Source organism: Rattus norvegicus, chromosome 7, assembly GCF_021556685.1.
Source record: "Rattus norvegicus strain SHRSP/BbbUtx chromosome 7, alternate assembly SHRSP_T2T, whole genome shotgun sequence".
Taxonomy (NCBI): Eukaryota; Metazoa; Chordata; class Mammalia; order Rodentia; family Muridae; genus Rattus; species Rattus norvegicus.
In genome coordinates, this window is record NC_141540.1 from 143,415,726 (window position 1) to 143,436,248 (window position 20,523).

The 20,523-nt window shown below is 49.2% G+C and overlaps 1 protein-coding gene across 3 annotated transcripts; it reads right to left on the bottom strand.

Moving 5' to 3' along the window:
• Positions 1–214: 214 nt before the first annotated feature.
• On the bottom strand, positions 215–14,920 carry Calcoco1 (calcium binding and coiled coil domain 1). 3 transcript variants are annotated; one of them, XM_087555728.1, is made up of 15 exons: positions 14,886–14,920; positions 12,320–12,499; positions 11,962–12,064; positions 11,022–11,212; positions 9,368–9,526; positions 8,887–9,035; positions 7,051–7,141; positions 4,734–4,889; positions 4,306–4,560; positions 3,824–3,949; positions 3,377–3,472; positions 2,950–3,058; positions 2,592–2,791; positions 2,101–2,207; positions 215–1,175 (listed from the first exon to the last, which is right to left on the bottom strand). In XM_087555728.1, the coding sequence occupies exons 2-15, from the start codon at positions 12,473–12,475 to the stop codon at positions 998–1,000; spliced, it is 2,076 nt and encodes a 691-aa protein (XP_087411854.1). In that variant the 5' UTR covers positions 12,476–12,499; positions 14,886–14,920; the 3' UTR covers positions 215–997.
• Between the last annotated feature and the right edge of the window lie 5,603 nt (positions 14,921–20,523).

Genomic DNA, 20,523 nt, shown 5'->3' on the forward strand with positions numbered 1-20,523 from the left:
CCTGCATGTCCCTTCCCATCCCACCAGCAGTCTGCTCCTTCCTTAAAAGTGTGCTCCAGGCCAGCTGTGGCCTCAGGTGGCTGGCACACCAGAGGCCTGGTACCTACCTATTACCCCCTCCCTCCCTTGCCCCCTCCCTCCCAATGGGACTAGGAATTTGAAGCCCTTCTTTTCTGTAGCAATGCCTCTTGATAAGAAAATGTCATGACAACAGTTACACATATCATATAAATATATTTGTCCAAACTACAAATAAGAGGGGAGTTTAAGGGAGAGAGGAAGTTCTTATTGCTGTGGGGGCCTGGAGAGGGTGAGGGGCTGGGAAATGGGGACACCTGGGATCCCTTGTCCCCCTATCCCTCACAGAAGGCACAAATACATTTTCTTTTCTGCTTGAGGACTTCGGTGTGGGGTGGCAGGAGATGGTATAGGAACCCTTAAAAATACAAAAGAATCTTTCAAACTTATGGCCTAAGGTTGTGGGAAAGACTGGAGTTGGGAGTCAGAAAGAACCAGGGTAGGTCTTTCCTCATCAGGAAAGACCTGATGAGGTCATGAAGCCCATGCTGCTGCCTCCATGCAGGCCCCAGAGAAAACTTGAATAATAAACAAAGTCTGAACAAGAGAGGGGAGGGTACCCCAGGAGTTGGCTTTGGGGCATCAGAAGGAGTGGTGTGTGTATGTGTGTGTGTATACACACTTGAGCTATCAGTAAATAATTCTACTCCCACAAGGGAAAAGCCATCTCCATCCCGGCTCCTCTGAACTATTTTTCAGAGAGTAAACTCAGTCACTGGGTTTCCAAGACAGATTGCTGCCTGGAACAAAGAGATCAGGATGGAGACAGAGTTGTAAGGCTTGGGATGAAAGCGGGATGCAGGCATGGTCTGTAGAAACAGAACGTTATAAAGCCTGGTGTGATTAAAAAAAAAGGTATGAGACCAAACTGCATAACTGTCTGTGTGTACGTGTGTCTACATACGAGGGAAGGGTGAGATCACTCAAAGGTGAAAGGGTCCTGGGTGCTGAAAAAGAAATGTCCATCCATGTGGTCCTCCAGGGCATCCTTGTCACTCTCAGCAGGGAAGCGCTCCTTACAGATAGGACACTCCTTCCAGGCAGGGATGGCTGGGACCCCAGTGCTGGCCTCTGACAGAGAACTCACTGCAAAGCCACTAAAAAGAGGTGAGGAAAGACAGACAGGGTCAGGGTTCTCTGCTGCCTTTATTCTTATTTCTAATAGAGGGTCTCACCACAGTGCCCAGCTTCTGCAGTGTCCTTGACCTAGGGACCTCAGGGAATGAGACCCATGTGGTTCCTGTGTCTAATGTGCCATCCTGGTCATTCTCTGTTCAAGCCTGGCCTATGGTATTCTTCTGCTCCAGATGCCCGTGTCCTCTCTTCACAAGCCGCATCCCTGCTGGTGTCTATGGTATGGAACCCATCCCCCAGTCTTTGCTCTCCTCCCTCTGTCTCCGTCTGCTGCCTAATGAGGCTGAAAACGAGTCTGACATTGCTCTTCATCTTCCTGCTCTAGCAGAGAGACGACAGCATTGGCCCTTTCTGCCCCTGGCCCACTCACTCCAGGCAGAGGTGGGGGCCAGGTGAAGATGCTCCTTTCTCTGAGGCTCTGCCTGGCTGGCTGACTAGGACTAAAGAGCCACGCACCACCTGGTGCCTGCCCACACTTCAGGTTCTCCTCCCAGAGTTTCCCAGGAAGTCAGGGAGGGCAACATCTTTAGCACAGCCAGACAGATGCTCTGGGTGGCGTCTCTCTCAGTCTCCATCCCTGAGGCTTTGGTCACCTTCTTCCTCCCTGAAGACCTAGGTACCTACCTGGTGGTTGGGGAGGGGGAAGGGGCAGGAGAGAGGGGAAGCAGGGCAATTTGGGCTCCACGGAAGATGAAGCTAGAACAACACAGAAGCCAGTCAAAGGCAGGGAGAGAGAGAACATGAAGCCACCTGGGGTTTGTGGAGGTAGCCAACATTCCTGTCAACACACTGGTACCTTCTCTTGGCTGAGCCAAGAAGGGGGACTTGGGAGCAAGGCAAGGTGGCTGCTTGGGTACTGCCCTCCTCCCCTCTTTGTGCTGCCCTCACCTGGCCACATCATAGAAGGTACTGCCGAGCTCAGGAAGCAGAAGGTTGGCTTCCTCACCACCACTCTGCACAGCTGCCATCAAGACTGACTTCTCATCTTCAGCCTCCTGAGAAGGAAGAGATGGGGAGGACTGAGATGGGTCTGAGGTGGGGAAGTAGAAGGTAAGGGTGGAGGAGCTAAGGCTGGTCCCGGGCAGCAGAGTGGCAGGAAGAGAGAAGCAGAACAGAGCTTTCCCAGGGACGGTGAGGTAGGGCAGGGAGAGGGGGACAGGACGGGGGCTGGGAGCATCTGGGCTATTGCACTGGCCTGGGTTTTAGGTGAGACAAGATTTCACTGTGTAGTCTGAGCGTGAGTCTGAAGGCCTGAATCACACCTAGCTAGGCCTGCCTCCTCCAGCCCAGAGTATGTGCTATGTGGTACAGGCTTTCTCCGTGGTTCAAGTGTGACCCTACCACTGCTTACTACTTCCACATGGGCTCTCAGTACTCACTGAGTCTGAGCTGCTGGCCTCCCCTGGCCCTGAGAGCTGGGGAGCAATGGGTGCTGGCTGGTTGATAACAACAAGAGAAGAAGACTCCCGAGGTCCAGAAGGAGAGGAGCTTGTGTTTCCACGCTCACACAAGCCGTAGGAGGGGAGCCTCATGTCTTCTGGGGACTCATCCTCCGAGTCTGTCAGAGCTGCAGGGCAGCCTATGAGAGGGAAGACAGATAGAGAAGGAAGATCAGCCATGGGAATCTGAGGAGACCGACCGTTCCAGCTACAGAGGGCCCAGGGAACGGGAAGGGTCAGCTTCAAAGAGCATCAGAGAGGGGGAGGGAAGAGCTGCCCCAAGACTGGGGGCACAGACTCAGCCCAGCAGTGGCTTCCTCATCCTCTGTGGCAGCGTCTTCGTTCCACTTCTCATCTGCCACCTTTTCCAGGCGGGCCTCCAGTTTCCTCATGTACTCCAGCAGCTCCTGCAGTTGGGTAGAACAAGCAGGTCCTGAAGTCTGCAGACACCAGCCTTGCTGCTTGCTGGGCCTTCACTTGGTGGAGTCCTACGAGGCTGGCCCCTGACGGGTAGTTCTCTCTCCTCTACCCTGTGCCTCGTTCCCTTCTGGTGCTCCTCCCCTGCACAAAGTCAGTTTCTAAGAAGGGTCAGGGCCCTCTTTCAGCCTTTGTGTCCTCAAAAAGACACTGGTCTCTGATCCAAGATTTTACCAAGATGATACAGAATTTTGAGCCCCCAAGCTTTGGCATCCAGGGTCGCACCTATGGCAACAGGTGACTCTCACCTGTTTCTCTGTCTGCAACTGCTCCTTCTCCTTCTGAAGTACTCGGAGGGCTGACCGCAGCTCTGTGAGCTCCCGCTTACTCTCTGATAACTGCACCTGAGGGAAAAAGGTAATGGAACCTGGAGCCTGCAGCTATGTCCTTTCTTGCTCCATACCCAATGTTTCTTCCACAAGGCCCTTGTCTTGGCCCCAGGGCCTCAGGCCAAAGTCCTAACCTCTATCTCTCAAATGTGGCCCTAGCTAACTACCTTATGCTGGGGTGAAGAGGCTCTGCAATACAGAAAGCCACCCTGTACTCTGGTGTCTCATCCCGCCAGGCCCAGAGGTGCACGTTCAAATCCACAGAGCTGTGAAGTAGGCAGTCAGCACACAGTACTCAGAATCGAGAGGCAGTGGGCACTAGTACATCAGGACATGGGTCTAAACCCAAGCAGGTAGGTGCCTCACCAGGCTAGAATCCTTTTCTCGGGCCAGCTCGGTCTTGAACATGTGGCTCTGGCTCCTCTCCTCCTGCACTGTCTTCTCCAGTCGGAGGATCTCTGCACTTAGCTTCAGGATCTTATCCTTCTCAGCCTAGAGATGTGAGGGGAGATGGGAGGGAGGAGGCGAAGTGGCAAGGGAGCCATGAAAACAGCATCACCCTCACTGGATCTTTCTTTTATGTCTGGGGGACCAACTTGTTTCTGACCAATTCCCTCACTTCCGAGCCGCTTGAGAGTGGGGATCACTACCATGACAGCACGTGTCCCTATACCAAGGATGGTAACTAGGGATGTTGGTGATCAGAACCGGGACTTGTTGGGGCCGGTTCATGCCTGGAAAGCAAAGTGTGCACCTCTCCTTAAGTCCCTAGGATCTCACCCACTCTTCTCTCCTCCCAGAGCACCAACTTACAGTTCGGAATCCCAGACAGGGAGGGTCACCCCTACCTCCATGCTCTGCAGCAGCCCTGTCCGCTCCTTGCTCCATTGGCATTTTTCCTCCTTCATGTGCAGGCTGAGCTCAGCCAGTCGGCCATTGACTTCAGCCACCTCCAGTCGGCTGCGGTGTAGCTCAGCTATGGTTCGGTCTCTAGCTCCTGCTGCACTGGCCAACTCCTCCCCAAGAAGGGCCGCTTTCTGTTGGCTTGAGGCTGCAAGTTCCTGGACCCCTCGGAGCTGCTCTTTCAGAGGCTCCAGCTCGGCCTCCAAAGAAGACAGACGATCAGACCCCTCAGGCAACCGCATGTGAGCCAAGGAGCCCTCATCAGGGTCGTGCTGCTCACTTTAGCCAACTTTGCTTCTTCTCTACATTCCCAAATTCATCTAGATTACTTGGAACTCTCACAGCTTCCTACCACCTACAGGCCTTCACTCACCACTTTCTGCTGGGTTTGGCCCAGGGTGTCCTTCATGTGGGCCACCTTGTCCTTCAGTCGCTGGACCTGAGCACCTTGCTCTTCTTGCCGGCCCTTGGCCTCCTGCAGCTCTGTATTTAAGTGGCAGTTCTCCTCTCGCACCGTTTGTAACTCAGCCTGAAGGAAATAGAAAGCAGGTGGAGATCAGGGGTGAGTGTTGGGACAGCCAGGGGCCGGCTGCTGTTCAGCCAGGTGTCTAGAGGGCTGTTTCTTAGATTCAGCACAAGTGGAAGCGCTCACTTCTGTCCTGCCTCCCAGCCTGGGGTCGTAAATTAAGGCAACTCTGCTTTCCCAGTTACTTTTCCTCTAAGTCAAAACAGTCTGGATGGCCCCTAAAGCTGAGACTATTGCACCACTCACCTCCTCTCTTCTCCTCTCCCAAGGCTCTGTCTCTCTGTTCCCTCCCCTGCAGTAGGGTTGTACTATGTAGCTAGTCCAGACTGGCTTTAGCCGTGCAGTTCTCCACCTGCTGCTGTCCCTAATGCTGAGATCACAGGTGCACACCACCGTGCCTAGCCTTTCCTGAGACTTTTGTCATTCATGTCTCCTGTACTGACAGAACTTCTCAGTTCACACTTGGGTGCTATTCTTGGCTGTCTTTTCTCCTCCGCAGTTCATAGAAAAAAGCAACAGCTTTTCCATTCTCCACCCTGGTCACAGCTATCTTCTCTTTTCTATTACTGCCACAGACAGCCATGTTAGTTCGGGCATGGCTGTTCCTGTGGAATGACTGGATGGTGCCATAACCAGTTACTCAGAGAACAGGATCAGGCAGGCAGTGCTTCTCAGTATAACTGGTTTTTGGTTTTCTGTAGACAGGGTTTCTATGTCCTGGAACTTGCTCTGTAGACCAGGCTGGCCTCGACTTACAAAGATCTGCCTGCCTCTGCCTCCCTAGTGGTGGGATTAAAGGTTTGTGCCACCCACCATCACGCAGCTCTCAGTACAGTTCTGTAAGCATGTGTATCTCTACCTGACATTCACCGGCATCTCTCACTGCTGAAGAGAACAGGTTCCACTGCAGATGATCTGCACCCGTCTCAATTCTGCACGAGCTCCCTTGAGCTGCCCCTTGCACCTTTCTTTGTTCTACGTAACCCACACGTTTGTATTCTTCTATATTTTTTAAGATAGGATCTTGCTATATAGACCAGAACCTCAAACTTGTGGCAATTCTCCTGCCTCAGCCTCTCCAGTGCTGGAATTATAGTACCATCACACTTTGCTCAAATTCCCTTCTTCACTGCTGAGCAGTTTTCTAGAGAAGCCCAGGGTTCTGAGAAAGCCATTGAAGGTTCTGCAAATATTTAACTTGAATTCATTCATTTTTTTTGCCTTGTTCAACAATGAACTGCAATCTCAGCTCTGAACTTGCTCTAAATTATTAAAAACTGTTTTAAGAAGTCTGTCAGCACACAAGTGAGTACACTGAAGAGCACCAATCCACTGATGTGTGTGTGCTTTAGGTTAATTCAGAATTAAATGTGTGCACCAATCCACTAATGTGTACCATAGGTTAATTCAGAATTAAATTTCTTTTGTCTTTTCTATCAAATTGAAAAGCAAATCAAAGCTGTAAGGTGGACAGTTTAAAAATGGGTGTCATTTACCACTTACTTGTCCATGACTCAAAGTGTGGTTTAAGGTTTGAATTCCTTCCTTCTTTCCTACCTACTGACATGGTGTCAGCTGAGGCTAGCTTTGAAGTAAAAAATCCTCCGTCAACCTCCTGAGAGCTGGAACAGAGCACCAAGCATACCATCATGCCTGCCTCTTACCTCTTACTTCCTCCTCCTGATAGCCTTTGCATTTGTGTGTGCCTGTGTATGTGTGTGTGTGTGTGCGTGCGTGTGTGCGTGCGCGCATGTGTGTGTGTGCGTGCGTGTGTGTGTGTGTGTGTGTGTGTGTGTGTGTGCTCGAGCGTGCCTGCATGAGCCCGTGTGGAGCAGAAGTTGGTCTTGGGTGTCTTCCACAATTGCTTTACCTGCTAACTGGCTAGACTGGCTGGCAGATCAAGGGCTCCTCTTATGCCAGCATTATTGGTCTTCTCTTAACAGAGGTGCTCTTTCCCACCTTTCTGGACCCTGTGAGACTGCATTGGGCTTCTCTTGGGACGTTATGCTGTGACTGCTTGTGATATGGGTAGGGACTGCACACTGGGGCAGGGGGACACAGGGTCTCCTTTACAGCTAGCCCTCGTGTGTGCCCAGCATTCAGAAGAGACCTGACACTCCCTAGCTGCATAACTGAGAAAGCAAACCCACTTGGAATCTCTTACCTCACTCTGCTCCTTGTCTGCCTGGAATTCCTTCAGCTGCCCCAGGAGTTTCTCTTGTTCCCGTGTCAGGGCCTTCACCATGTCTCTAACCCTGCGGATGAGATGACAGTGTCAGGCGGGATACTCAGACCGCTGGCCCACACTCTTCCAGAGCACATTCGCCAACTGCTTTCCTTTCCTGTTGTGGTGGTGGTGGTGGTGGTGGTTGTCACTTATCGAGGCAGGATTGGTTTCTCTGTGTATCCCTGGCTGTCTTGGAACTCACTCTGTGCCCCAGGCCGACCTCCAACTCAGAGATCCCCCTGCCTCTGCCCCCGGAGTGCTGGGATTGAAGGCGTGTGACACTGCGTCAGGCTTCTTTCCTTTTTGAGCACAGGATGTCCTACCAGTGGCCCCCGTTTCCACTCAATTACAAGATGAGATCTAACCTTTCTGTGACAGTGGGCAGTCACTATCGACCAAAGTGGCAGACGCAGAGGAGGCTGCAGGCAAGTGTGTGCAGGGATGTGCATGGAGCTCGAGAAAACCTTATCTAACAGACACTGACATTTGAATTTCTTTTGTCTGATCGTCGGGCACCAAATCCTGTAACAACAGGTGGTAGGCAGGCTAGACGAGGCATGTGACACATAGTCTGACAACACGGACATCTTACATGACCCGGGCCAAGCCCAGTACAGTATGGAGCAACCCCTTGGATCACCTTGCTTTCTACCCTGAGACGCCGGTAAAACATCTCTTTTTCTTGCAAAGATTTCTGTAGTTTAAGATTATATCTTCCTGTCTCTGTTTTCCCAACAGAAAGATCTTGGCTCTGTACAACAGACACAGAAGTGATAGATGTTTGTTACTGAAAGAAGCTGGGCCAAGAGTGGCTCTCTCTGAAATTCCTTAATGTCACTCTCAGTGTTGAGATTCTGTGATTTAGCCAGGCATGGTGGTACAGGCCTTTAGTCCCAGCATTTGGGAGGAAGGGGCAGGAGGATCTCTGTGAGTTTGAGGCTAGTCTGATCTATACAGTGAGTTCCAGGGTAGCCAGAGGTTCTGTTTAAAAAACAAAAACAAAAGATTCCTGTGATTTATACCTTTTCTTAAGGGAGAGATTTTCTTGTACTCTTGGATCACCAGCTCCAATATTTCTGTCTCTTTTTTTTTATAGTGCTGGGACTGAAGCTAGGTAGGGCCTTATACACACTCAAAAGTGATCCTACCACTGAGCTATGACACTGAGCATTCCCAATAGCAAAAAAAGAACCTAATGCTTTTCCTGTGCTTTATTTTTTTTTTCTTTTTTCTTTTTTTCGGAGCTGGGGACCGAACCCAGGGCCTTGTGCTTGCTAGGCAATCGCTCTACCACTGAGCTAAATCCCCAACCCCTTTTCCTGTGCTTTAAATACATACATACATACATACATACATGTGTGTATGTATATATATATATGTATATACACACATATATGTATGTATGTATATATCTCCTTATTTATGTGACTATACATCACGAACGACTCTATGTTTCTTTCTAGACTCGAGTGATGCTTTTGACTCAGCTGCTTTTTATCTTGCATTGAGTGTTCTATCCAATCTCTTCTAGATATTTCATCTCCAGCTCTGCTTAGCTTCCACCACACAATAATAAACAGCAACTGACCTTCCTGAAGGCCTAGAACAGCATCATAGAGACGTATGAGAGCTGGCGGTAGGAAATCCCTAGTCACCAGAATACCCTGTACGCGACCGTGAAGGGCCAGATAGCAGGTACACCCGTCTGAAGCAGGGAGTGGAGTGGAGGCCTTGGGGAGCAGAGGCCACCCTCAGGCCGGGGAGATTCCCTACCTGTCCAGCTCCACCTCCTTCATCAGCACTTTGTCACTCATGGTCTGGATGTCATCCTCTAACTCCAGGATACGGGCCACATGCTCTCCCTGTTGCTGGCTCAGGATGTCCCTTTCTTCTGAGAGCTCCCCATGGGACCGGGAGAGACCCTGGAATCAAGGTTCCACCAAGAAAGACAGAGGGTCAGGGCAGACTCGGGCTTAACATTCATGCTCCGCCTCTGTCCTGCCACCTTCCTTGGAAAAGCTGAGTGGAGGGCTGTTGTCTGGGATGTGGCATTATGCCAGTGTTCCTGGGTGCAGAGAACTGGGTCTTATTACAAACTGGGATGCACCATGCTCTTATCATCCGAAGTTTAGTCTCACCTGTTACCCTCAAGCCTATTTCCTTGATACAAGGACCATCTTAAAACTCCACTGACATCTTTCCTTTCTCCTCTTGCTGGGTCTAGGCCCCACCCCATACCGGCTCTGACTCCCACCTTGTATTGCTCGGTGAGCTCTGAATGCTCCTGTCTGGCCGTGGCCAGAGCTGCTTCCAGCTCCTGCACTCGGCTCCTCAGCTCTGTCACCTGATCCTCCAACTGCAGCTTCAGCTGCATCAGGTCATTCCGCTCCTGCTGGCTCTCATCCAGCTGGTTCTACAAGGGCAGGAGAAGGGGGAGAGTGTGTGCGCGCGTGAGGCACTATTTCAGATGCACCTTGGGGTAGAGAAACAGAGTCAGCATGGCCCAGCTCTTAACTGCCAGCCCTCAATCACCTTTCAGCCCAGGCCTGGCTCCTTCCTCTGTCAGGGCACAGTGACAAGGGGCCTCCTCTAAGTTTACTCTATCTCTGAGTCAGACAGATTTCAGTAAATCTGCGATACAGTTTTAACAAGCCAAAGCACTAAGCTCCTCGTCTGTGAGGCTTAAATGAGAGTACACAATGTAAAAACAGAACGCTGGGTAGCAGCCTGTGCTCTTTCTCAGGTGTGAACAGATTCCTTTTGTGGTGCTCCACGTATTTATGAGGAGAGCAGGGGCTTGTCCACATCTCTGAGGAACTACAACTTTCACCTTCCAAGCAGCCTTCCTCCCATCTGGAGAATGAGTGGACTGCCTCCTGTCCATCCCTGTCCCTCGACTTCTCTTAGGCTCTCTCTGTCGTAGCCGACTTCGCTCCCGAGACTCTTCTCTGGCCCAGTGACATTTATATGAGGCACATGTTTTAAGTTTGAATTTTCTAGTACCCACTTTAATAAGAAGTCTGTGAGGGCCAGAGAAACAGCTCAGCAGTCAAGTTGCTCTTGGAGAGGACCAGAGGTTTAGTTCCCCACAGCTACATCAAGTGTCTCACACCACCCCTAACTCCCTCCAGAGGTTTCTACCCTGGTCTCTGCATCCACACGTGTACACACACCTGGGTGGGGAAAGGTAACTGAGGGAGGGACTGCAGTTCAAAGCACCATGGCTGGGCCAGCAAGATGGCTCGTTAGACAATGATACTTGTTACCAAGCCTGGAAACATGAGCTTGATCCCTGGATCCTTGAAACCTATGCAGCAGGATGAGAGAACCGACTCCTACCAGTGGGTCTCTGACTCCACATGTGTTACATGTGCACTCACGTATATACATATATACGTGTACCCAGATAAACACATCTAAATAAATAAATGTTGAAATACTAAGTGTTTGAAATCCAGTATGTTTTCTTTCTTGTGATTGTACCTCAACCTGGATTAGCCATACCTATAGCGCCAAAGAGCTGTGTGTAGTCAGCACCTTTGGTGCTGAATGGGACAGTTCAGAGCCCTGCTGCACCCACATTAGAAGCAGATCTCAGCCTCCCTTCCTCCCGTGTTCCTTGAGGGGGTTTTCCTCCATCCTGTGGATCTCCTGTAGGACTTAGGGCAGGCAGGGGCCCTCTCAGAAGGCTGGCTCAGTTCTAGAATGTCAGTTACACTGGCCTATGATGGCTTGCTTTCCTGTTCTGTGTCTGTCTATGTAAAAGCTTTTGAGAGCAGACCTCTGGTGCTCCCAGTGAAGTCCTCATTTGAGGTGACAGAGGAGGGGAAGTGAAGCAAGGAGGGGACTCTTGCAATGCTGTCCTTGGTGTCCCTGGCCCAGGAACAAGTCTGCTATTCTTTTCTTACCTGAAGCACGGTGGCCTTAGGGACAACCAACAGGATGTCAGAGCCTCCATCAGCCTCCTCCAGGGTCACCAGCTCATCCATGGGCCTTGGCTCTCGGAACTGGAATGGGGGGCTCTGCCCACACACCCGGCCCTGGCGGTTCACATACCGGAACTGGTAGAGTTGGGCTCCTGGTTTGGGCAGGTAGCTGGCTGTGGGAAGAATAGCCCAGAAACCCAGTATGATTCTGGCTCTCAAGTGCTAGCAGGTCCCTGTTCCTATTAGGGGAGGAAAAGTGTTACCCGTGTTACCTACTGTCCACTCCCCTGCGGCTGGTCCTTGGCATATGCTTCTTCCTCCTTCCCTCCTGGCCACCTGCTTTATTCACGCTTGGTCCTCCTCATCACACTGACGCTAGCTGCCACACATTGAGTGCCGGCACGCGCCACGCACGGCGTGACTAGCCTTCCCCAGATCATTTAGAAATTCCTGCACTGTTCCTATAAGCTGGGACCCTGTTCTAACTCACCTGCTCAATGTCAAACAGCTTGTAAATCAGGGAGCTGAGATTTGTCCAGGTCTCTCAGACTGCTATTACCACACACTTTTCCTTGTCCCATACTGGGAGTCCCTCTTTTGCTGTCCATCTTTCTGTAGTGTCCTCTAAGTCCCCAATGCTGACCCTACAATAATCTGCTGAACTGTTGGATGCCGTCTCACAAAGTCTTTTTCCCCCCTTTTGAAGACAGGGTCTGCCATGTTGCCTAAGCCAGCATTGATAGCCTGGATTCAAGTTATCTTCCAGCCCTAGCCTCCTTGAGATGACACTTGGAGTAGCGTTAGACCTGGCAGTAAAGAGTTCTATGCGTTCACTTTTTATGGTCCTTAGCCCACCACCATCCCCCAAACCACCATCATCCCCCAACCACCACTTGCTTGGGTCCTCCATCTTTCTCTATACCTTGGAATTGGACACTGGCGTGGGTGGGGGAGCCATCCGTTGTAGTTTCTGGCACTGAAGACCACACAAATGTGTGATAATCCCGAACACAGGCAGCTTCCACCTGAGAGAGCAAGGCACGATGGCAGAGTTATGAACACACGGTACCAAGGGCGCTAAGAGTCAGGTGAGGCTGGAGAGCGGTATACTATCAGGAGAGAGAGGGGCAAAGATAGAGAGGTGAACTCTGTACCATACGGACGGCAGCCCCGTGTCATCTTTCTCCCTATCGACCTGAGAATCTAAGGACCTCGTCCCTCCTCATATTTTAACCAACCTGTGTCCCGTAAGTTTGAACCAGAAGAGGGTCTAGGGATACCTTAAAAATGCCAATCCAGTCGCTGGCGCTGGGCGTGGTGCCCGGAGGCAGAGTGTAGTGACATTCCACCTTGGTGTTGGGGACGTAGGTCCGGGCCACGTTCAGGAAGCTGACTCCACCCCGGGATGGTGCCCGGCTTAGTGATGATTCTTCCATCGTGTCCTCAAGATGCCGGATGCCCTAGGAAAGAAAGGGTTGATAGACTTAAGTCTTTCCACTGCTTCTTTCCCTTGGCCCGAGTGCACCTACTCATGGTCCCTGTCACTACACAGGTTCCCAGACCCTAAGGTTGTGGGAATTTTTAATTCCTGGGGCGTAGGTGTCGCCTTTCGAGTCAACTTCCTACCCTGTCGGGGTTGTACCCTCTTTGGTTTACGGGCCCCTCCCTCGCTTGTGTAATTTCTAATCCTTTTCATTGCCCCACTGACCCAGTATCTCAGTCTCTGCCCATCTCTGTCTCTCCCTTTCATCTCTCAACATCCTTGGGAATCCCAGATTCTCTCGATTTCCCCATGCGATCCCCTCTACCCTCTGGCTCTAGAACTCAAAATCCAATGGAAGTGTGGGCCTCTCAGTTTGAGCAGGCCTCCCTTACACATGCCTAAGCTTGCTGAACCTACTCTACCCGGGTAAGAGTTCCAAAACAATAACTCATCACTGGTGATGATGATGATGAGTCTCCAGAGGGGGGATATGGTTTGGGGGCCAACAAGCTAATCCCGGCTGCTCTGCTCTCGCTGCACCTATGTGTGAATTGTTTATCCCAGTTAACCCTAGGGAAGCAGAAGGAGGCACACTCTGGCTTTCCTCCAAGAACTAGAGAAGGAGAGAGAGGATAATAGGATAGACAGGTTCTGTCCCTCAGCTTCTATTCCAGGAAATCAAAAATTGTGGAGGTGGTAGTTCAAGGGTGGAGTGAAATATTCCGCAGGAAGGTGGTGGTGTGGAGAGATGGAATGTGGGGGCTTGGAGCCAGGAAAGCCCCACCCTTAGGCAGGGAACAGGTTGGAAACAGGGTAAGAGGCCCTGAGAAGGGGAAATGTGCATCAGTGTTGAGAAAAGGCAGAGAGTTCAACAAGGAACATTTTTTCCCCCACATCTTGCCAGGAGCAGAGCTAGAAACCTAGTGATCTGTTTGAGTGCTAAGCCAGCCCTATTAACCTGTCTCCATTCTTGTTGGCTCCCCTTAGCCTCAATTCTAAGGGTCCAAATCCTGCCCTATGCTTGGGTTAGTGGCAGAAGATACAGAGATAAAATGGAGTTAGCTAGGGAGAATTAATTGGAAAATAGATAATAATAATAATAATAATAATAATAACAACAACAACAATCAAGAGTTCTGGGGGGTTGGATATCTGGGGGGATAAAAGGTGCCTGCCACCAACTCACATGGTGGGAGGAGAAAACTGACTTCCCCAAGTTGTGCTCTGACTTCTGTACACCTACCTACCTTGTGCGCACCCACACACAGAAATTAAAAAAAATAATCAAAACAGTACTACTCAGAGATGAATAAGAACAAAGTATGATGTACATGTTTGAGATGTCATAATGAAACTCACTGTATATTAACTCAAAAAAAAAAAAAATACACTTCAATCCAGAGCCGAGAGGCAGCCCTCTTCCCTCTAGCCCACACATCTGCTTCCTGTGTCAGCTGCAGCAGCCGATGTGTCCAATCAGCCATCACCACTCGACATATGCACGCCCCCAAACATCACAAACCCACACCAGGCTGAGGCAGTGGGGGAGGAACTTTAAAAGAAATTAGACACTCCGTGGAGATGGAAAGATGGGCCAGCAATGCAATAGGAAACAATTTCTCCGTCGAAAAGAGACTGGACTGGAGCTATTATTTCAATGTATTATTTCTATCTCTGAAAAATCCCCCATTACAGCTACTCCGTGTTTTCTTCAAATATAACTCTCCTTAGGGTAGAGTGAGATCTGTCTCCAAAGTTCTAACGTTGAGAACCCCGAACCTCTCCTTCCCCACAAAGAAAATCCGTAACAGCTGCAGACATTCTCCAGAACTGAAAGACCTGGGCACCTAAAGTGTATGTGGTCAGATGCTGATGTTCAAATGTTCTCTGTGTGTGTGTGTGAGAGAGAGAGTGTGTGTGTCCTCTTCACTGTAGGGCCCTCAGTGTTTTAGCGTTCCACAAGTTGGAAGTTTCCCCCTCAGGGATTCAGCGTAGTAAAGGCCTTCGGATCTTTGGTTTTGGGTGAGAGAGAGAAGGTCTGTGAGGGCAAAGACTTGCCTGGAGAAGATTAAGCAAATATTTCAGTCCCTTCAAGCTTCCATAAACGGATCGAGCTTTACAAGAAAGTGAGGACAACGCGGGCTACCCCCAGAAGGCCCCCTTGAAACCAACAAACCCGAAACGTGAAGGAGGCTTCCTCAGCGCGTAAAGTATTAAAACCTAAACGCTCCTACCGTCCTCTTCTACAGTTCTCTCGGATTAGCCTTTCGCAGGCTGAGCAGAGGGCTGACCATCCCCGCGTAAGCCCACCCTCAGTTAGGCCAAGTTTCTTACCCCACAGACGGATCAGCTGTTCCCCTCACCTTTCACCAACAACAAAAACAGCACTCCGACTACTGGAGGGGAGGGGAAGAGTGACGCCAGACCTTCTGGGGCCTGTGGTTTTTCTGTAATCCGACGCCGCTCAATTTTCTGCCTCTAGAACTACACCTCCCAGGAGGCTGCGCAAGAGGGGCGGGAAAGAGGGCGGGGGCGGTGGTGGACTCAGCGTCGCATCCCGGGAGTTGTAGTTCTCACTTCCTTGGCAGTCCAGGAGGGTGTGGCTTCCAAAGGACTTCACGGCCCATGATTCCTCAAGAAAGGGCATGCTGATTTAGTGGTGGCTGCTGGTTCGTAGCATGCTTAGTGGGAGAGTTGATGGCTTTAACGCGTTCTGCACAGCTCTTTTCGGTGGGGCGGAACGCTTCCAGCACAGCCTTCTTGTTCGCCTTTACAAGATAGGTCGTAGTGTTATCTCTACTTACAAAAGAAGAAACTTGCTTAAGGAACCCTCTAGTGTCAGGGCTATGAAACTGTAAAACTCTGCCAGGCCTGTTCCAAGCTATGAGCTACAGTCACCATGTTGTGGGTTGGGAAACTCTCAGTGGTGGTAGTGGTTACTTATTTTTAGCTTGCTCCGACTTCAGGGTTGACAGATCTTGTAAAAAAAGTCTCAGAGCTTACTGTTTGGTTCCAGCTTGAGAAGATTTCCATGCCAAGGAATCCGATAACACACACACACACACACACACACACACACATTGTTGCAAGTGCTCCCACTGGAGTGTTTTCTGCGGCTAGGATTAGGGTACATTGCTTGAAGTGGTGGCCTGGCTGTGGAATGAGAAGCATGTGGTTGAAAAGAAAGCTTGGCAGGACCTGCCACAGCTCACAACAAGCTACTTAGAGACGTTTATTTGCCCAAGCCTTTTAACTGGCTTAAATTAATTAACAACTTGTATTGTTGCTATAGGGTTTTTTTTTGTTGTTGTTTTTTTTTTTTTTAATAGGTGAAAGATTCACACTGTTCCCACATCCCAAGTCACTTAAGGACTTGGATGGTCCTCATCGTTGTTGGTGGCCTCCAACCGTGGAAGAGTTCATAGTTCTTTTCCCTGTCTCTATATTAATGGATTAAGTGAGATACAGTGCCACACACCTGTAATTCTAGCAATTGAAAATTCAGAGGCTGGGGGCTCCTGGAGATTTCAATTCGGACTCAGGTTACACAGGAGACCCTGTCTCACAAATAAATAATTACATTGGAAAGATGGCTGTCCTCTTCCTGGCTACGTCCATTCTAATTATCTGCTGCAGTAGGCTCTGGCACCCCTTTCTTTACCATTTTTTTTTTTGTAGTTTTTTTTTTTTCTTTTAAGATTGAATACGGTATTTGGTGCTGTCCTTGGGTGCCTTTCATTTGAAGATCTCCAAGCATTAAGTCACTGGGCTGCACAAACATTAAGATGACATGTCTGTGTCATTAGTCAGGATTTATGAGTTAGGGCACAAGCTGCTGGATAGGGAGCTGGCTCAAGGTCCTGGGTTAGCTAAGAGTGAAGCCTGTCCAAAGACTCAAGTCTCAAATGTTGTTTATTTTGTCTGCATTCAGAATGGAAGGCTGTAAAATTCTCAGTCTCAGGTAGAACTGAAAGCAATAATGACGTCCATGTTTGTGATGCTTACAGTGTTCTTAAACAGCCACAACGTATGCCCTATTATCATCCCCACTTTACATATAATGAGGGCAACACTCAGACAGCTGAGCAATTCATGAGGCTAATCCAGCTAAGTGGCAGAATCAGGGTTCAAGTTCCAGTAGTCAGCACAGTATTAATGTGGCTTTAAATTCTGTTGTTGTAAGAAGCAGTGTTAGTCAGGGGATAAATATTCACTGAGCTCTTATGTGCTTAGTGAAGGCACGAGGCAAAAGGGAAGCCCCGTCATTCAACAAGTACGTGTTTGTGCTATGCCGGATGTTCCATATGTTTCACTAAAAGGATAAATACGGACACTGAAGGATATGTTTGATTTAGTTTGTCAAGATGGGGACCAGGAAGAAAAAGCTTACTCCAGGATGAAGCCAAGATTCAGAAATGGGACTGGGTGATGCTCACTGGAGCCTAGAGAGGAACTCCAAATAGCACATTCCCTTGAACTTAACATATGCATCATAACAAAACGAAAACAAAAACGCAGAGGTGCTGGGCTTGACACCCAGTATGGCATAAAATGGAGCATACACCCATAATCAACTTGGAACCGGAGGCAGGAGTATCGAGCCTTCAGGATCATTCTTAGCTACATACCCAGTTTGGGAGCCAGTTTTAACTGCAGGAGCCCTCATCTCAACAAAACAGTCTGGCGAGATGCCACATCGGGTTAAAGCATGTGTTAAAGAAACTTAGTAATCTGAGCACAGTCCCTGGGGCCATTTGGAAAAGGAGGATGATACGGCATGCAGCATCTCTGTCAAGATGGTCATGGACACAGAGAGTTGCCTTGATCCTCACAGGCCAGCTAGCATAGCAGAGACATCCAAGAGATGCTGAGGGCTGGAGAGATGGCTCAGCGGTTAAGAGCCCCAACTGCTCTTCCAGAGGTCCTGAGTTCAATTCCCAGCAACCACATGGTGGCTCACAACCATCTGTAATGAGATCTGGTGCCCTCTTCTGGTGTGTCTGACAACAGCTACAGTATACTTATATATAATAATTCTTAAGGAGAGAGAGAGAGAGAGAGAGAGAGAGAGAGAGAGAGAGATGTTGAAAGTCGTCTTCTGACCTCTACATGTAACAGTATACCCATGCTACTTGAATTCACACACGTGCACGTGTGTGCTCACACACACACACACACACACACACACACAGAGTAAACAAACATGCAGAGAAAATACCCATACACCTAAGTGATAGATAAAATTATTCTTAAAAATTAAAAACAGAAACCAAGAAACACAGAACACATTTTGAGAGACATTTTTTTTCCATAGTCTTTGCTTCTGGACTTGCTACAGAGGACCTTATTAGCCATCTATTAGCCAGATCTATAATTGCAGGCACTGCGAGACTAAGGCAGAAGGCTAAACAACCCAGAGTCTCACTGTGCTGCCTAGCAAGTCAGGTCCAGCCTGGGTAACTTAGTGAAACACTATCTCCAAAGAGTGCTAGGGATGTAGCTCAGTGGTAAAGCTCTTGCCTAGCATGAGCAGGGTTCCAGGTTCTAGCCCTGGCACCATGAAGAAAACCTCACATGTTGAAGATAGTGGAGTCTTAGAACAGAAGGAGTCTGGTTCCCTGTGTCACTATTAATCAGGGCTGTGCTTTGAGATTTCACTTGACATTGTTATCTATTTGGTTACAGGACTAAAGATTTGGGCCCCATTTTTAGCAAATAGTTTCTTAATTCATCGAAAGCTTGGACTCATTTGGTTTGGAAGTTAGTTACTAATGATCATTTTGTTTCTCACTATGTAGCCCTGGCTGCCCCGGAACTTACTGTGTAGACCAGGCTGGCTTAGAACACAAAAATCTTCCTGCCTTTTCCTCCCAAGCGCTGGGAGTAAAGGTTTGCACCCTTATTCAGTTTTTGCTCAGTTCATGCCTTCCTTTATGTTTTATTTAACGTGTGTCCCTCTGTACACGCAGAGGTCAGAGGACCACTTCCAAGAGTCTGTTGTCTTCCAGGAGTAACACTCAGGGCATCAGGCTTGGTGGCAAGTATCTTTATCCACTAAGTTAGGCTAAACCATCTCTCTATATAGACAGCTCTGGCTGTCCTGGAACACAATATGTAGATCGGGCTGGTCTTGAACTCTCAGAGAGCCTCCTGCCTTCTCAATGGTGGGATCAGAAATGTGTGCTATCATGCCCAGCACTGGACTTTTTGTGAGGAGAGAGAGAGAGAGAGAGAGAGAGAGATAGAGAGAGAGAGAGAGAGAGAGAGAGAGAGGACTTTGAGGACAAATGGAATTTGTGGAGGAAAAAAGAATACTGGGAGAAGACAGAAGACTTGGGGCTTTCATATTCTTGGGGTGCAGTCTGATGAACTCCTGACAAAGGGAGAGGGAGATCCCTCGAGATCTCTGGAGGCTGTGAAGAGGGCGGCTGTGAAATGAATCACATTTTCCTGGAGTAGGTTCCTCTCAGCTCCTCCTGTGCTGGAATGGAACTAGGGTACTAGTCATGCTAGGCAAGTGCTCTGCGGCTGAGCCGTACCCTAACCCCTTTCTGAAGTTTTAGGCCTCTTTTGTCAAATTCCCAACTTTGATGTTCCCCTCCTCTAGCTCAGTGCCTGTACAAACATGACTATGAGTAACCAGACTGGGCTGGGTGTGGTGGTACACACCTGAAATTCCAGCACTCCAGAGGCCGAGACAGAAGGATTGCTGTCAGTTCAGGGGCAGCCTGGGCTACAGAGTAAGATTGTCTTTTTCTCCAGGTCCTGGAAGCCTGAGACAGGGGGATTAGTACCAGCTTGGGCTTTGCCACCTGTCCTCAATAAGCCAACTAAAGAAACAAGAGAGACAGTCAACCAAAGATTTATCCAGTGCAACCACACCAGAAAAGAAACTGGGAAGGTAATCTAATGACCCCCAACCCATTTTGGAATCCTGACATGAAGTATAAATTCAGGGCAAAAGGTATCCATCATTAAGTCCTGGTCAGGCTGTGGTCCTGCCCAGCACCATTGTTTGGCTTTTGTCTGTCCTGCAAGGCAATCAGACAATGGGTAAGAACTGAGCAAAATCTCTTTCCGGGAGATAAGCTCTCCCTCTGGCTGGCACCAGACTTTTCTTTCCCAGCAGGAGACTCCTGGGGAAAACTCCAGTGTATTGGGACCTGGGAGCCATTGTCCCAATAGTCTGATAGTCTCTAAAGCTCCTGGACAGGTATTGGATGTTTAAGGTTGGTTTGGGCTACATAGTGAATTCAAAGGCTGTCTTAGACTACAGAATGGGACTGTCAGAGGTGGGGATAGGAAGAAGAAGGAGGAGGAAGAGGAGGAGGAGGAAGAGGAAGAGGGGAAGGAAGAGGAGGAGGAAAGAAAGAATGAACAACCAAAGAAGAAAGGAGGGCTGGAGAGATGTATCAGTGGTTAAGAGCACTGACTGCTCTTCCAAAGGACCTGAGTTCAAATCCCAGCAACCACATGGTGGCTCACAACCATCTGTAATGAGATCTGATGCCCTCTTCTGGTGTGTCTGAAGACAATGAAAGTGTACTCACACACATGGAAAAAATAAATCTTTTTAAAAAAGAAGAAGAAGAAAGGAAAAGGGGTAAAGAAAACAGAAAATCAGCTCTCTCAGATGTTGCAGACACTGATAATGTTTCCCACACTCTTGGCACTCACTAAGCATAATGCTTTGAGACTGGGTTTTACTATGCTGCCCAGGCTTGATCTCCAACTTCTGGGCTCAAGTTACTCTTGTGTCTCAGCCTTTCAAGTCCTTGGTGATATAGACACAAAGTTTAAAGTTTGAGTCTTTCAGACATTTATTTATTGTGTATTGGTTTATTTATAGACAGGGTCTCCTCTAGTTCAGGTTAGCCTTGAACCCACTGTGCAGTTGAAGGTGACCTCGAGCTCAGTGTGTAGTTGAGGGTGACCTTGAGCTCACTGTGTAGTTGAAGGTGACCTTGAGCTCAGTGTGCAGTTGAGGGTGACCTTGAGCTC

Coding starts and splice junctions, on each gene's coding strand:
- Calcoco1 (XM_087555728.1), bottom strand. CDS start 12,475: ATGGAAGAATCATCACTAAGCCGGGCACCATCCCGGGGTGGAGTCAGC. Junction 11,213..11,961: donor CGCCAGTGTCCAATTCCAAG/GTATAGAGAAAG, acceptor TTCTTCCCACAG/CCAGCTACCTGCCCAAACCA. Junction 4,890..7,050: donor CAGACAAGGAGCAGAGTGAG/GTAAGAGATTCC, acceptor TATTTCCTTCAG/GCTGAGTTACAAACGGTGCG.